The sequence below is a fragment of the Paroedura picta genome, chromosome 1 (genome assembly GCF_049243985.1).
Source record: "Paroedura picta isolate Pp20150507F chromosome 1, Ppicta_v3.0, whole genome shotgun sequence".
Classification (NCBI taxonomy): domain Eukaryota; kingdom Metazoa; phylum Chordata; class Lepidosauria; order Squamata; family Gekkonidae; genus Paroedura; species Paroedura picta.
In genome coordinates, this window is record NC_135369.1 from 86,670,771 (window position 1) to 86,687,384 (window position 16,614).

The 16,614-nt window shown below is 45.3% G+C and overlaps 1 protein-coding gene across 5 annotated transcripts; it reads right to left on the reverse strand.

Annotated features, from left to right (window-relative positions):
* Window positions 1-6,509: 6,509 nt before the first annotated feature.
* Window positions 6,510-16,370, reverse strand: CCSAP (centriole, cilia and spindle associated protein). 5 transcript variants are annotated; one of them, XR_013232807.1, is made up of 4 exons: window positions 15,469-16,362; window positions 11,583-11,869; window positions 10,424-10,612; window positions 6,510-7,632 (listed from the first exon to the last, which is right to left on the reverse strand). XR_013232807.1 is itself a non-coding variant. In XM_077346408.1 (3 exons), exons 1-3 carry the CDS (start codon window positions 15,812-15,814, stop codon window positions 7,459-7,461), a joined length of 804 nt encoding a protein of 267 aa, XP_077202523.1. In that variant the 5' UTR covers window positions 15,815-16,359; the 3' UTR covers window positions 6,510-7,458. The 5 variants fall into 5 exon arrangements, 2 of the variants coding, with proteins under 2 accessions (XP_077202523.1, XP_077202522.1); XR_013232800.1 differs by lacking the exon at window positions 10,424-10,612 and adding an exon at window positions 8,090-9,850 and having other exon boundaries at window positions 7,492-7,632; window positions 15,469-16,370; XR_013232811.1 differs by having other exon boundaries at window positions 7,498-7,632; window positions 10,459-10,612.
* Between the last annotated feature and the right edge of the window lie 244 nt (window positions 16,371-16,614).

The window sequence follows — 16,614 nt, forward strand, 5'->3', positions numbered from 1 at the left end:
GAAAGAAGTGGATTAGTACTGGCTACTGAGTGAGTGACATTGACCGTGCGGTGAGGTCTAAAGACCACAGGAGGAAGGTTGCAGGTCCAGTGTGTGTGGGGAATTATGGATGTTTATATGAAATGCTAGAAACATCCAGATTAAAATGGAGGAACTGGAATGGCTTGTGACTGAGGAGAACATAGATATTGTGGGCATTTCAGAAATTAGGTAGGATGAGGATAATCAGTGGTCTACAGTGATTCCTGGATATAAATTCCTGGAGGGAGTGGCTATTAGACCAAAGGTATGGATGGAACACTATGTCCAAGGCAGTGATGATTCTCAGTGCTTGAGGGGCATCTATTGAGGCTGGGTAAATGGGTGTCAACATAGGCAAGTACAAAGTAATGCACATTGGAACCAAAAATCTTCAGCTCTGGCCCCACTGGTAGACCAGATGAGACCTGAGTTTTGGCTCCTGCGTGACAAGAGAGTGTTGGACTAGAGGGGCCATTGTCCTGATCCAACATGGATTTTTCTTTTGTATGTTCTTAACTATTTCATTACAACCTTGTCTTTTCCTCACAGTCATAGTTGAGTTGTGGTGAACCCATGAGGTTTTCCAGGCAAGACACTCAGAGATGGTTTGCCATTGCCTTCCTCAGCAGAAGAAGAGTTGGTTCTCATATGCCGCTTTTCTCTGCCCGAAGGAGTCTCAAAGCGGCTTGTAAAAGAGAGTGTCCAAGGATGAACACATAGAACTCTGGCTACATATATCCTTCTCCTAAATTATCTTTTCAGCACTTGGAGCTGGGAGTAGAAGGAAGTAGCATATCAGGAGCTGACTCAGGAGCTGACTGCTAGCTCCGCCCTCTGTTGAGTGGGCCTTTGTACTATAAAAGGCTCTTGCTTGCCAGAGGCAGCAGCACTTGGAGCTGGGAGAAGTGGCATATCAGAAGCTGACTGCTAGTTCCGCCCTCTGCTGAATGGGTGTTTGTGCTATGAAAGGCTTTTGTTTGCTAGGGGCACATGCCAAAGGCCTACCAGAGTGCCTCCCATTCAGAAAACACTTTCTGGGCACTCATGAGTGGAAGATGAGCACCTTGTGCACAGGGAAGCCACAGCTCAGCAGCAGAGCTTGGCTTATAGAAGGCTCCAGGTTCATTTGATGGTTCCTCTATAAAGGAGAAGAGTTGGTTCTTATATGCTGCTTTTCTCTACCCAAAGGAGTCTCAAAGCCACTTACAGTCACCTTCCCTTTCCTCTCCCCGCAACAGACACCCTGTGAGGGAGGTGAGGCTGAGAGAGCCCTGAGATTACTGCTCAGTCAGAACAGCTTTATCAGTGCTGCGGTCACCCAGCTGGCTGCATGTGGGGGAGTGCAGAATCAAACCTGGCTTGCCAGATTAGAAGTCCGCACTCCTAACCACTACACCAAACTGGCTCTCAGATGGCAATGGCAAACTATTTGTTAAAAGTGTATCTTTCTTTTTGGAATTCTCTTTGGGATTACTATTAAGTCAGCTGCTATTTGATGGCATTTTACACACATACACATGCTGGGCTATTCAGGTCAGGGCATCACCCTATTACTTGTGTAAATTAGCCCTCTTGGATAATTCAAATTTGCATAGGAAAGTGGGAGTTTTCCTGACCTCATTAGGCAGGCTGTTCCATAGATAACTCAGAATTTCTCACTGGTCAGATGCTCGTCTAATTCAGAATGCTTATTTCTTCTTAAATGTGTAATTGGTTCACTTTCTTAAAGCTACATCTCTGAGAAATGCAAGAAAGAATAGTTAATAGATCTTCACATGCTCCTGCAAATATCAAAACTGCTTTTCTAGGATTTACAATGGATCATTTTTGGCATATGAAAATCAAAATGAAGCACCGTGAACTTGCAAATATACTGAGTCATTAATCTGTGGGAAGTACATCATCTTGAAAATTATCCTTAAAAAACTATAGTTTACCCTGAAGAGAAGATGGCTAAGAGGTGATATGATAGCCATACTTGAAGGGTTGTCATAGAGAGGATGGAGCAGAAAAGTTTTCTGTTGCCCCAGAGGGTCAGGCCAGAACCAAGAGGCTGAAATTAATTCAAAAGAACTTTTGGCTAAATATCAGGAAGAAATTCCTGACATAGCATTTCCTCAGTGGAACAGGCATCCTTGGGAGGTGGTGGGTTCTCCATCTTTGGAAGTTTTTAAGCAGAGGCCAGATAGCCATCTGACAAAAATGCTGATTCTGTGAACTTAAGCAGATTGTGAGGCAGGCAGAAGGGATTGTGTCTGAGCTTGGCTCTTGTGGCCCTTTCCTGCACACCCACTGATTGGAAAGCAAATTTCTAGGCCAGCTTGGCCAGGGATTCTGGATTTTTGGGGGGGGGGCATCATCGGGCATGGAATTGGGGTCACTGTGGTGGGCATTCTGCAGGGGATTGGACTAAATGACCCTGGACATCCCAGTTCTGATTCTATAATTAATGGTCTTTTGGTCTGTCGTATGCAGGAAAGACAAAGTAAAGCTAAAGTGAAAGGAAGAAGCTAGTAAAGATTTAAATGGACTCCGGGGAATGGTAGAGGACAGGAAGGCCTGGAGGATCATTGTCCATGGGGTCGCGATAGGTCGGACAGGACTTTGCACCTAACAAGAAGTAAGGATGCAGGCTTCCACCATGTTCCTGAAGACGACAGCTGGGGCTTGTTTTTGTTTTACATTGTTATAGTGAAGGATTTTTTAAAATTCTTAGTGGGAGATATTACTCATGCTGGGATATTTGCATATAGATGTTCTGCTCTTCAGAATCCTGTTTGCCTGACCATACCTGGTCATCAGCTTCCCAGTGTTTCAATGGCCATAACTCTGAAATGAATTATTTATCAACTCATGTAATTAGACTTATTCTTCAACTCATAAGAGTACTGTTAAGATTTCATTTTATTCACATGTACAAAGTTAGGGAAGGTACAATATAAATAACACAAACATTAGAAAAACAGTACTACTTGAAAACATTCTAAGTCACATATTGCTTCAAGCTTCATTTTCCTCCTCAAGCTTTTCTCTAAAGTGATTTCAGTGCTAAGTGAGGGAGTTTCCTTTCACCACTACCTCTTACCTTTTCTGTTAGGTTTGCAGACAGGAACAAAGTTCAACTTTCTATAGAACTTTGCTGCCCATGGACCCTACCCTGTAATTTGGTTTCCCTAGGTTAAAGCCAAAAATATATTCAGATGTTTCTCATGCTATCTTACCTGGCACAGCTCACTTCAGGGTCAAAACCCAACTTACTTTTTTTGGAGGGGGGAGAGATGTAAACATTAATTCTGACATATAGCTAGTAGATATTGTATGCTCCAGGTATATCCTGGCTCAAAAACAATATTTTTGCTATCTACACATGGAAGCACCAAGAAGCTATTTTTTAAGTGCCAATGCAGTTGGGAATAGGTTGAATTAGTTATTGCTTACAGGAAGTGGTTTGCAAATCATGAGATGGTCTCTGCTCCCCAGGGGCATATGACATCTCTAAGAAGATGAGGGAGAGGATTCTACAGTGAGCCACAGACACTTCCCTCTAAGTAGCAGAGAACATATATTAGTGCTAGAAAAAACATCCATGCTAATAATGGAAACAGCAAGGAGTGAACATGTCACATGAGAGTTTCTGGACTTCTTCATGGGCCGGTTTAAGAGAGACTGAGATGCTTTCTTCTAATACCAGTGTCAAAATTTGTGCTCTAGAGCACATCCTCCCAATCTGCAGCTGCTTGGTCCCCTAATGAAAAGATGCTTAAAGTTTAGGAAGTGCTTGAACAAAGAGTTTGATCAACACCAATTTCAATAAAATGTCACTTGTAGCCATGAACAATTAGTCATTGCAGTGGATATGGATCCCATGATCCATCAGCAAAAAGTGCCAACAATCACTAATAATTCTGGCTTTCCCCTTCCCCTACAAAGTTGCTAGGGTTATGGGACCATAGGGCATACGCTGTGTTCCTTCTTTCCTCTTTCATAAGTGGAGATTAACAGACCAAATGAACAAAGTAATTTTGCCCCAACCCTCTCCGCCACAACCTCCCACACATACAGCTATTATTGCACTTGGATTCTGTGTCCTTAGAAATAAAAAGGCTTCTGGGGAGAAGGGAAAGCTATGCAAGCCAGCAGTCCCTGTATGATCTACATGCTGGATCTAACTGACTTCATAAATGTGGCTATGTGATAAGAGAAATCTGACATTTCAATATTCATGACTTGTCATATAAATATGTAATAGTACAAAAATTCCCAACCATACTTCTATATTCTACAAGTGTTTCAGTTTGCACTCCCAATGTGGCCCAATTTGACAATTTATCAAAGTGAAGATAAAAAACTGCCTTTGTTACTTTACTTCACTGCAACTAGTAAAACATTTTTGAGCTGTACTGCTCCATGCACTTAGCAACTGAAGGATGTACATCAAAGGTGCTGAAGGCAGGGGACCGATAAATGTATGGTGAAACTTACACTGACATTTTAAAAAAGGAGATATCTCAATTTAAAAAATGCCACTGCCAGTGTTTCAATTTTACAGTTGCATTAAGAACAAAAATGTACTCTCTACTGAACACTTCAAATAATCCCAAACTTTAGATCTTTATCAGGGTCTCATTAACTACCAGTTTGCCAAATTTGCTTATTTACTGATTAGTCAGGATGGCTTTTTTTTCCATTCTCTGCTAACAGGGCAGCCCTAAGCATGTTTATTTATATGTCACAGTGACTTCAGTGAGCCCCTCTTAAATGTGCTCAGAATGGCACACGTAAATCCCGTTAAAGATGCTCAGCCAAAACCACAAATGGTCAAGGTTTCATTTTTTTTTTAAACCACCTATGGCTGTATGTTCAAAACCACACAGTATGTTCTCTCAGAAAACCATATGCTGAATTTTAATACAAGGTACATGTATTCTATTTATTTTCAAAGGAACCTAAAATACAGCAAGTATTCATCAGGAGGAAGGTGCTACAATGCTGTTGAAAACCTCGTGATTGTTGTACTTTAGGAACTGAAAACTGGTTGGCTAGATCAGGCTTTCTCCCTCTAGCTCAGGAGGACAGCTTGGTGGGTGATTTCCCATCTCTCTCCGAGGGAGGCAGGTCAAAGAAGAACTTCCTGTCTCCCCTATGGGAAACACCCTCCTTGCTCAGTCTTCTTCCTGCCTCGCTAGAGGGAGTGCACGCAGACTGTCTCTGTTTCAGAAGAAGATTAAATGTTTAAACATTTATCATGTGATATCATGTTGACCACCCGTCCCAAAATGGCCAATGATGGATCTGGAGAGGGTGGGAAGAGGAGGCACCCCAGGTGGGCACATACACAGCTATGCTTCCCAACCGTATTGTGCACGATTGCACCATTTCTGAGGTTTCCTGAAGCCTGAAGAATGTTTCAGGGGGTCCTCAATGGTAAGAAAGTTGAGAAAGGCTGGGCTAGATGATTAAAAGAACAACAATAAAATCACTTATCCAGTTTCTAATACTGTCTTTCATTTAGAAATGAAAAAAATCTTCATGACAAGGGCAAAAAGAAAATCATACATCTCTCTAACTTCTTTGTCAATGTAACAAACTGTTACAAATCCCCCAGCAAAATCAGCACTTTAATTCTGTAGCTTAACTGGAGATATGGAGCAAGACAGACAAAGGGCCAAGATGCCACCATTCCATGAAAAGCCACCAGTAGGAATACCTGAAGATGCAGCAAAAGTTTAAATCAGTAAAAGCAAAAAACTTTCTACCACAGCCAGAAAAGAGGCAAGTTGTCCACATCACGCAGAGTACCTGATACATCCTTAAGAGACAGCAACAACTCAGCTTAAATTTCACAATATTACTGAAGTGCGTTTCGGGATCAATACCAATGACACAGGGGAAGGGAAACAGATTAGTTTTATCTGCCATCAAGAAGTATTGTTGCTGTTTTTATGGGGTTTTATTGTAAACTGCCACAAGCTGGCTGGGTTTGGGAGTGGCAGTGAATAAATCCAAATATAAGTGAACAAAGGTTACCTCTCCAATGTCACTTTACTGACTCGCAACATTCTTGGAAAAGATTCTGCTACTGAGGCCATAACGATTCTTTAAGTGTGTTCTATATACTAAAACTACATTTTTATTTCAAGCAAATCGCTGGTTTGGAGTCTGACACTTCTAAAAAGTCAGTAAAGATACAAACACTAAGCATTGACTGAGATTTGTCATATTCTGTAATTACCAATGGCTTCTTCCTCTGACCTATACAGACCTGCTTTTAGGGAAAACACGAGATATGTTATATGCTTTGGAAAAGTACAGCATATTTGCCCTGTATACTTGAGTCTTATATGTACCACTTGAAACATACACCAGCTACATCAGATTAATAGCAAAGTCCAATTCAGAATTTTAGAAACTGCTGACAATGTCAACCTCCAGAAAACTATGTAACGAAAGTGTTTAAGAAATGCATTTTAGTCCATCCAGACAAAGCATTAAAAAAAAAAAAGTATCATATTCCAGTTCAGTGGCAACAAGTACATATTACTGTCAGTCGCTGAACAGACCATCACTACTGGCTAATGATTGTCGATACCGGTCATTTGGTACAGTGGGTTTATGACAGCAAAGAAATACAATTTAAAATACAGTCACAGCACAATATAATCTATCTCACTGACACTGACAAGTCCAAATGGTCACAAAACTCAAAAGTGGAACGTAAGTGTAGTCACTATCAAAAGTTGTGGAAAGTTTCAATATTCGTAAAACACCTGTAGTATTTCAAACCCACAGTCCCCAACAACTAACTACAAGGGAACCTTGGCTATTCACACTGGCCTGTATAATCCATGACCCTCCAAACCAAGTGGATGGCACCTTCCTTGACCATGGCCTTTGGAAAGCCACCCTGCAGTGCTCGAGAGATCACAAGGCCAGATGTACCCTGTTCCAGGGTGAACCACATCACATAACAGATACGGCATTAATGCCCCTCAAAGGATTTTTACAGCAACTTCTTTGTACAGTCTAGCAGCCACCAAATATAGAAAGTTTACATTAGTTACGATTTAATTCTCTTCCCAAACATTTTTGTGTGACTTAAAGATCACTTTTTGCCTGGATCAGATTTGAAGGATATCGATGTAAGGGGAGAGTGTATTAGAAGTCAATTGGCAGTCAATAGAAATACCTCTTGCAAGACATTCTTTTAAAAGAAGTTGTCAGGAAGCTACATTGGCAAATACAGCTCCCATCGGTAGGAATCCAACTGTTCTGCTTACTGCGGAAAGAAACAACCAAAATATAAATAATAAAACAAACGGCTAGAAAATCCTTTTGTAAAAGCCTTGCATAAGTCGTTTGGGGCTTTGCACCAGTATCCTGAAAACATTGGAGAACATTTTCTGAATAAAAAACAAAGAAGTCCAATCAAGTGGTGAATCACCGAGTTCGAGCCGAGTAACACCTCATGTATTCAGTCATCCAGGGATTGTCTGGGCCAGAGGATTTTGCTTTCCAGGTTCTTTCTACTTCTGCCGAGTGAATCCGCCTCTGAGACAACTTCCGTTTTTCTACTTGCCTTCTGTTCTTGGCTCTTAATGCCGATTCATGAATCTGCCAGAGATATTTAAATGTTAAGTGGTTTTCTAGACTATTCAACTCACAAACTATTTGCTAGGGGCATCCACGTGCAAATTCTCTCAGTCTGAAGATTCAAGGTGCCTTATGATTTCCTCCTTGAAAACTCTCATTCCCCAATAAGAGACCCTTTATAGTGCAAAGAGTTAAACCCAAGTCATTCTACTATAATTCTCTGCAGCTTTTACCATAACATTGTCTATCGTTATTACCATAAACAAGAAATGAACAATATGCCAAGTACACTTTCATCTGATTTTTGTACTGGGGGAGGGGAGAGTTACCCCTGAAGTTATCCTTAGATATGCCTGCCCAAGAATTCCTTCTGAGGTCTATTAACTTTGCTGGATTGCCACACCTCTTTTATATATATTATGATTCTGAACATTAAAAGACTCTGCACAAGAATAGTAAAGCAGTGGACATATCCTACCTCCTTTGGTAATTTATTGGATCAGAATGTTGTTAAAATTTAAAATTTAATGCAGGGCCTGCAACACGGAGCTCTTCTGCCAGGGGTACGGTTGAGGCCAGGGCAGAACCCAGGTTCCATCCCTGGAATCCCCAAGATCCGTCAGTCTGGCTCCCTCTCTCATGGATTTGATGGTTATGGCCTCTGACTGAACAAGGAGGGCTGGACAGGTTAGAATGCCATCGTTGTTGTTCTGTAAATGCATGGGAATTATGGGGTTTTATTGTGATTTTAATGTTTTATTGTGAACTGGGGAACGGCGGTATATAAGCCTAAAAAAAACAAAAACAAACAAATAAATAAAATGCTGATGTTCTTTGAGGAGGTAGTTGCAGGGAGGGACAACAAAAGACTTTCATTTCCACTATAAACTGAGTTTTCTTACTGCAAAATCCTCTTGCATCACTAGTGAGACAGCATGGATGTGACCGTACCCTTGCTAAACTGTACAATGGCACTGCCATCAATTAAATTTAATATCAAGGACATATGCCTCTGTTTAAAAAGAAATGTAAGAGGTCAACACTTTAAAGATGCAAGATATATGTCACCAATAACCACTGGTATTTCCATTTCAATCCATATATAAAACTATTGCCTCCAAAGCTACATCCAGCTGAAACCACACGCTGCAATTTTCCTTTAGGTCAGTGGTCCGCAACCTTTCTTAGGCTGCGGACCGCTGCGCTGGGGTGCGGGGAGAGGGCGACCCGGGGCCCCGCGTGTTCACGGCAGCCCCGGCGCAAACTCGCATGCGCGGACTTGCCGTGCGTGCGTGTTTGTGCCCCCGGACACAAACGCGCACGCGCGGCAAGTCTGCGCGTGCGCGTTTGCACCGCCGGCATGCTGGCGGCCGCAGCTCCCTCTCCCTGCCCCTCCAGGCCGCAAGGAAATCGGCCGCCGAAGCGGCCGATTAGCTTGCGGCCCGGCAAGCTTCTCTTCCCGCCCCCTCCCAAAGCAAAAAGCTTGCTGGGCCGCAAGCTGATTGGCCGCTTCGGCAGCCGATTTGCTCACAGCCTGGCAAGCTTCTCGCTGTGGGGGGGGAGCGGGAAGCAGGAGCCGCGGCCCAGCGCCGAGGCCTTCGCAGCCCGCTACCGGGCCGCAGACCAGGGGTTGGGGACCACTGCATTAGGTTACTGGTTTAGAAGCCAAGACTCTAAGTGATTGTAAAGAAATTCAGTATCTTTCATCTGCTAAGGGTAATAAAGCCAACAACAATGCCAAGTGTGCTCGGATTTGATCAGTTACTAGCAAGCACACCATTTCAGTAACCAAAGCTTAGCCCATATTTTAAAATTAGTATACTACAAGTAGATTCAGGTGGGTATATTCTTTGTTGCACGGGAGGAGTCAGATTGCCCTTATATAACCAACAACAAACACATGCAGTCACATTAATGTATATTTTTATACGACCAAGACTGGTTCCCTATCACGTGAGACAAAAAATCCATCACCAATTTAAACCATCACCTTTAATCACCCCTCCCTCCACTCTTTCTCAAAAGGGACTTATTTGGTCATCACCCAAAATCTGAGGGAGTATCCTTGAATTTAGAAACCATACCCATGCATACAGCAGGAATCAGCAAATTGAGGTCAACTAGGATCAGAAGAGTAGTCAAATGTGATGTGTATTGGTCACTGGTATGCCTGCTTCAAAGCAGCTTTCATATACAGGCAATGGCATGAAGTCAGCATGAAGGAGGCTCCACTGGCAATCTGAGAGGGCAGATCGTAAACTTTCAGTGCTTCTACTTAACTTCACATGGTAATTGGAAGCACTCAAAAAGCTACGTCAAAGTGTATGTTTAACCTTCTTCACCTATTAATCTTCCAGGGGGACAGGGTAATTAACTAGCTCTTGCACTAGCCTTATTATAGATGCCATTCTCTTGACTTCTGTAGCAATTGCCAGACACCTATTTCCCTGTTCACTCTGAACACCAATTGTCTATTCGGACAAGTTTAGCGTCACATATTTTAGTGGTCATTTTTTTGCCATCAAGCTGCAGCCAACCTGTGGTGATCAGAAAGGTTCAGTGGTGACTTGCCATTGCCTGCCTCTGCATAGTGATCTGGTATTACCTGTTGCTGACCCTGCTCAGCCTCTGAGATCTAAAAAGGTTGGGCTATCCTGACCTATCCCGGCCAGTGTTTCAATGGTCTAAGCCAGCCTAAATCCACTTTGGCTTAATCAGAGGCCCAGCTGATTTCTAAAATTCTGCTAGAAGTGTACGAACAAACTTTGTCAAATCTAACATATCAAATGAGCAGCATTTAGTTAGAACTTACAGCTTTTCAAGGTCACTCAAGTCCCAAGAGCCTACCATGATGGAGTCATCAGTATTTCAACCTTTTGGGTCATTGCTAAATTCGAGCTTGTTCTGTCTTGGGGCACTTGGTGCTAACTGCCTGCTGTTTTTATAAAGATTACTCTTTCCCTCAGATAAAGAATAGGCCATGTTTCCTTCCACAGCAGCACTGAAATGGCAGCCAGAAACAGAGAAAAAACACCTGCATTAAATCAGTGTCAGCAAACACAATTCAATGTAATCTGTAAAAAGAAGACTAGACTAAGTTTATCTTATTCAATATTAGTCAGGTGGGTAGCCCTGTTGGTATGAAAGAGAACAAAGTTTGAATCCAGTGGCACCCTTAAGACCAACACAATTTTATTCAAGGTTATGTTTGCCACCTCTGGTTTGCGAAACCTGTGGAGATTTTGGGGGTGGACCCAGGAGTGGGTGGGATTTGGGGCAGAGTGGGACCTCAGTGGAGTATAATACTACAGAGTCTACTCTCCAAAGCAGTTGTTTTCTCCAGGGGGGAATTGATCTCTTCAGTTTGGAGACAAGTTATAATTCCAGCTGATCCCAAGCTCCCAAATTCAAGGAATAAGCTTTCATGTGCATGCACGCTTCTTCAGTTATGGTCAACACAGAAGTGTAGTTACATATGGACTAACATCATTCTGATTTCAAAGGCAGAACTATGATATTTCACAGCATTCAGCTATGGCCTTATATATACAAGTGCCTCAGTGGGTAACACTAAGCTCCTTTCTAACATGGATCCCATTATGGAGAATGACAAAAATGGCAGCAAGCTGTAGAACATGAATTCAGAATGACCATAAGGGGTATGCTGCGGCAGGCAATTAAGGAGAAGGACTCTCCACCAGCAGGCCGAGGGGACAGAAGTCAGAAGCAAAATCATGAAAGTTGAGAGTAGCAGCCTAATCAGTTCTCAATCAGATAATGTGCTTAACTAGATCATAATGACAAAAAAAGACAAAAGAGGAGTTCTAGCTTTAGGCTGCAAAATCTATGCAGGCCAAGAGAGGAAATATAAAGACTAGAAATGGCCTAGAATGGTGGGGAGAACCCATGTGGATCAGGGTGAGGTTTTGGACAAGAAATCAATCATAAGCACATTGCTGAAGTTGCCTTACTTCACTTGCTGAAGCAGATGCACAGACATTGTGAGTTTTCTGACTGCCCGTATCAGTCTGTTTTTCTCCCCAGCCATACAAAGCAAATGGGTGTCTTGTTCCCTTTGGTGTTTCTGTCCGTTGAGGGCTTTTTGCTTGTCGCCTGACCCCTTGGCTGGTCAAGGCACTGTGACTAGGAGAGTTGCCGGATTGACGACTTGTTGAATTATTCCCTTCTTTCCTTGTAGGCTTCTTTTCCGTTTCTTTGATTCCAACTTTCTCTTCTGCTTTCTCATGCTCTTCTTCTTCTGGAGAGAGGCAGAAACAGATTTAGTGGTAGTCTATGAAACAGGACAGCAAATGGGGGGGGGGGGGTGTTTGTTTGTTTATGGCAGCCCCTGGTGGAGTTTTTAAGGCAAGTGATGTTCAGAGGTGGTTTGCCATTGCTGCCTCTGAATCACAATCCTGGTATTCCTTGGTGAACTCCCTTCCAACTACAGACTACTAGGCCCACCCCCCACTAAGCCTGGTCAAGATCAAGCTATACAGGTCAGGGAACAGCTAGTTAACATTTATCAGTTACTTAACTCTTATCTTCACCAATCCACACTGCAGCTGAGTCTAAGTGCTGCTTGACACAGGATCCAGTGCATTCATTGGATTGGGTGTATATCTTCTGTAGAGCCTCTTGTGGCGCAGAGTGGTAATGCAGCCATCTGAAAGCTTTGCCCGTGAGGCTGGGAGTTCAATCCCAGCAGCCGGCTCAAGGTTGACTCAGCCATCCATCCTTCTGAGGTCGGTAAAATGAGTACCCAGCTTGCTGGGGGGTAAACGGTAATGACTGGGGAAGGCACTGGCAAACCACCCCGTATTGAGTCTGCCATGAAAACGCTAGAGGGCGTCACCCCAAGGGTCAGACATGACTCGGTGCTTGCACAGGGGATACCTTTACCTTTTACCTTTATATCTTCTGTGAATGCTGGCAAGGGCAACATTTCCTTACCAAGGGAACCGATTGGGTTTGGGCACAGCAGTAAAGGAGGGACATCGGTAATCAGGAGAGGAGAAGCACAAGGTCCATTGCTTTCTCAGTGCAAGAGGTCAGAGCAGGGGTGTGACTTGTACAAAGACTGGAGCTCCCTTTCCACCAATTTAGCTGGTACTGCAAGTTCTGCAGCCGGCATGCAATAGTCTTTCCTGATGCCTTTTTTTGGGAACTGGGGAGAACAAAAAGCTTATGCAGATTTTAAGATGCATGAAACCATAGCAACAACTTACATAAGCAGCTATGGATCCATGTGAGAATCACTAGTACAGTTAAGGAGCTGCCAGGAAATCCTGAACATACTGCACAAACAGCCGTTTTTAAGGCAATGGCACATGATACCACTACAACTGTCATCTAATGAGAAGCAACAGAGAAGGCAAAAAATATATATCAGTACTGCACAAACTGAAGTTTTATACAGGAAAAATGTCTTTCCCATCAGAGGTAAAGGCTATCTCAACTGGGAGCATACTTCTGTCAACATTTTGTTCCAAATACTTTTCAAAATGAAACACTGTATCCTAATTGGTCTAGTAGTGTTTTCCCATGTTTCATCACCACATTTTAGCAGCCATACCTTCTGCATGTTGCTTTCATTTGCGGACATTTGCTCATGTTCACTATTTGTGGGAAGTGAGTCACACTCAGTGCCCTAAGCATTGCACCTCCAGCTATTAAGAACAGATTCCAGCCTCACATACAAAACAAGTGAATGGTGCACCAGGCTCCACCAGTGTTATAATATCACTACACGTTACATTTTCAAGTGTGCATGTGCAGAACAAAGATCTATGGCTCCTCACTGACCATAGAAGGTTTACCACTTTGTGTTGTGGGAAACATATTCTAGATTTTCTGCCCCACATAAAATACTGTCAATAAATTCCTTCAACATTTTGCAGCCATGGGTGTAAAGGAAGCAAAATCTGAAGCTTTGCCGAAATTGGTTTAATACTTCTGTAATTTTCACCATTTTTAAAGGTGTGTTTTTTCAAGATATTATTGAAAACAAAAGGCCTTATGGCAAACTGGTCTTTCAGACTTTGTTTTGGCTGTAATAGGGCTACTCAGAAGCCTAATGAGCAGGCCGAGATTCTTCAGCATGTAATGATGCCAGGATCTGACACGCATTCAAGGTACTGATATGCTCACATCGAGGGAGGCATCTTCCCATTACGTGTTCCGAAGCTAAGGAAAAATCATGGTACTTTGGCTGAAGTCCCAAAAACCATTATCTAAAACTGGTCTCACTTGTGCCAACAGAACTAAAGCAAATTATGCCATCAGGGCAAAACTTCACCAGGGGAGGCTCCACAGCCTAAAAACACTCCTTACTTTTCAACTTCCTTTTTAAGGCAGCTAAATTCTAGAATGGGAGGGAAGGTGGTTTGGTATAGCCTGATCTCACCAGATCTCAGTAGCTAATGACCAGTGGGGGACCACCAGGGAAGAGTCTGCAGGTGAAGGCAATGGCAACCCATCTCCGCTTCTCACTTGCCTCAAAAACACCTCCCTACCACAAGCTGGCTGCCATTTGACAGCACTTTGCACGCCCCCCAAATTCTAGGATGGCCTGAGGGACACATTCAGCAGCCCAGTCTTATGAAGGATTTGACACACCTAGCTCCATCTACTCAAGATCTGCAGGGCCTGCAAAACAGCACTCCTTCGCTTGGCCTTCAGTTGAGGCCAGAACATGCACAGCCATCGAAACCTAGGGGGCTCCCTCCAGTCATCTCCAGGTCATTCCTGCTGCTAATATTCAAGGGAAGAAGCGGATTGATCAAGCAGCAGGTGAAATCAGAGCTTTTAAAGTTTTAATATTGTTTTATAATGGATTGTATTAGATTTCCCCAAGCCGGCTTATGGCTAACAAAATAAAACAAGGCTGGCTGCATATATTACTATGGCCCACTTCATGGCCTCGAGACTGTCGTACTAACAAATGTTATGCTCTCACATAATTTCATTTGTTTATGAACACAAATGTTAACAGATCTCACTCTGCCCCGGTTGGATAATGTGCTTTCAAACTGTTTTTGCAGCTGGATTTTCCTGTGCAAAACAGGAAAACATACTTCTTGTGCACCGAAAATGCATCATGCAACCTGTGTGGAATGAGTGGTCTTTTGAATTAATCCTGCATTTATTAGTAGAAGCTTCTCTTCCGCCCCTCCCTCCAAAGCACAAACCATGGATCCGTCCCTGGTCAGCAAGGCCCCGCTTTTGAGGCGCACCCACCCGCCATGGGGGGGGGGGGAGGTTGAAAGAGTCGCTTTTCTGGCCGGCAAAAGCCCGCAGGAGGCTGGGGAGAGTGGCTGAGGCCGCGGGGTCAGGCTCAGCGGCAGGGAAGGGTTGAAGTGGAGCAGCCGCTGGGCCAGGCCTCGCGCGCGGCGGAGCATCCCACGGGGGGGGGGGGGGGCGTTTTGCTGCCCGTTTCCTTGCAGGCTCCGGGGCGGGGGAGTGTTCGGGCAGCCAGCGACTGCCGGCGGTGGAGGAAATAAGGGCCGACCCGCCCTCGCCTGTTCCCTGCCTGGCAGATGGTCCCAGCGACTCAGCCCCCTCGGCGGCTGGTGGCGGAGCGCCTACCGGGTCCCTGCGCCCTCCTGCTTCTTCGCGACGGAGAGGAGCGCGCTGGCCACGCAGCCTCGACCAGCTGTTCCCGGTTGCCCGAGGAGGCCGGGGACAGATGGACGCCGCAGCCTCCCCCCTCCCCCCTCCCCCCTCCCCCACCGCCCCGCGTGCCGCCAGCCAGCGAGCGAGCGACGCGCTCAAGGTCACGCCAGCAGCAGGAGCCTCCAGCCAGGCTCTCCGCGGCCCCCTCCCTCCCTCCCTCCCTCCCTCCCTCCCGGAGCGTACCGACTCCCCGCTGCGGTTCTGCCGGGCTGGCCCTGCGGGGCTCCCCGACTCCCTGGAGTCCGCCAGGCGGAGGCTCGCGGGGCACTTCGGCTGTCCCGGCCGCTTCCTCCTCCCGCTGCTGGGCAGCCGGCGGGCTGGATGTGCCCGGAGGCGACGGGGACCCTCCGCTGGCGCTGGCGCTGCTCTGCTCCCAGTCGTCCCAAAACCAGGGCCGGTGCGCTTGCTCCAGCAGGCGGCGACTCAGGCGGTAGCGCAGCAGCTCCTGGTAGCAGGGGCCGCACGCCTCCCACTGGGGCTCCTTGTAGCGCTTCATGTACTCGCTCTTCACGCACTGCGCGGGCACCATGGCGGCCCGAACCCCGGGATCGCTCGGCGCCCCACCCTCCCGCTGGAACGTTTAAACACAAACAGCGACGTCCCGTGGCCGCCTCCTCCCTCGCTAGCCAATCGGCGAGCGAACAAGGGGTCCCGTTGTGACGTCGGAAGAAGCCCGCCTTTGAAGCGCTTTAAAACGTCTCTCGAGTGGTCCCGCTCACCTTTTCCTGCTTGGGTGTCATGTGTGTTTGTGGGGTTTGAGCCGGGATTTATTTAGTTAAAAAACGAAACCAAAAAGCTCCGCGTGGGTGATGCGCCTTCTGCAGAGCCCTTAGTCATACACTAAAGTTGTCACCCACCAACTCAGCGGCTCAGCAAACCGCCTTTCCACGTGATCGCAGAAGGCGCGATTCTCTGCGTGGCTACCTACATTTCCTTCTATCCAGCCTGGTAGCCTTTAATTTAAAAAACACTTCCATCTTAGTTCTCCTTTCGTTCAAAGACTAAAATAACAAATAAATAGGTCATATCAGCAGCGGAGCAGCAATTTAATTTAAAACTAAAAAGGCACAATGCAGCCTCACTCCTGACCATGAGACATAGAATCATAGAATCATAGAGTTGGAAGGGGCCATGCAGGCCATCTAGTCCAACCCCCTGCTCTACACAGGATCAGCCTAAAGCAGGGGTCCCCAACCGCCAGTCCGCGGCCTGGTACCAGGCCGCAAAGGCCATCTTACCGGGCCGCCAGCAGCCTCACTTGCCTCCCCCCCCTGCAGCGAGAGGTAACACTGTGTGTGAACGAGACCTTGGGGTACTTGTGGATTGTAA

Bases quoted from the DNA above. Each gene is read 5' to 3' on its own strand.
- CCSAP (XM_077346407.1), bottom strand. From the start codon at position 15,814: ATGGTGCCCGCGCAGTGCGTGAAGAGCGAGTACATGAAGCGCTACAAG. The intron at 11,870-15,468 runs GTACGCTCCGGG...GCCTCTCTCCAG, and splicing joins AGAACCGCAGCGGGGAGTCG to AAGAAGAAGAGCATGAGAAA. The intron at 7,633-11,582 runs GTAAGGCAACTT...TATCTCTGGCAG, and splicing joins CATCTGCTTCAGCAAGTGAA to ATTCATGAATCGGCATTAAG.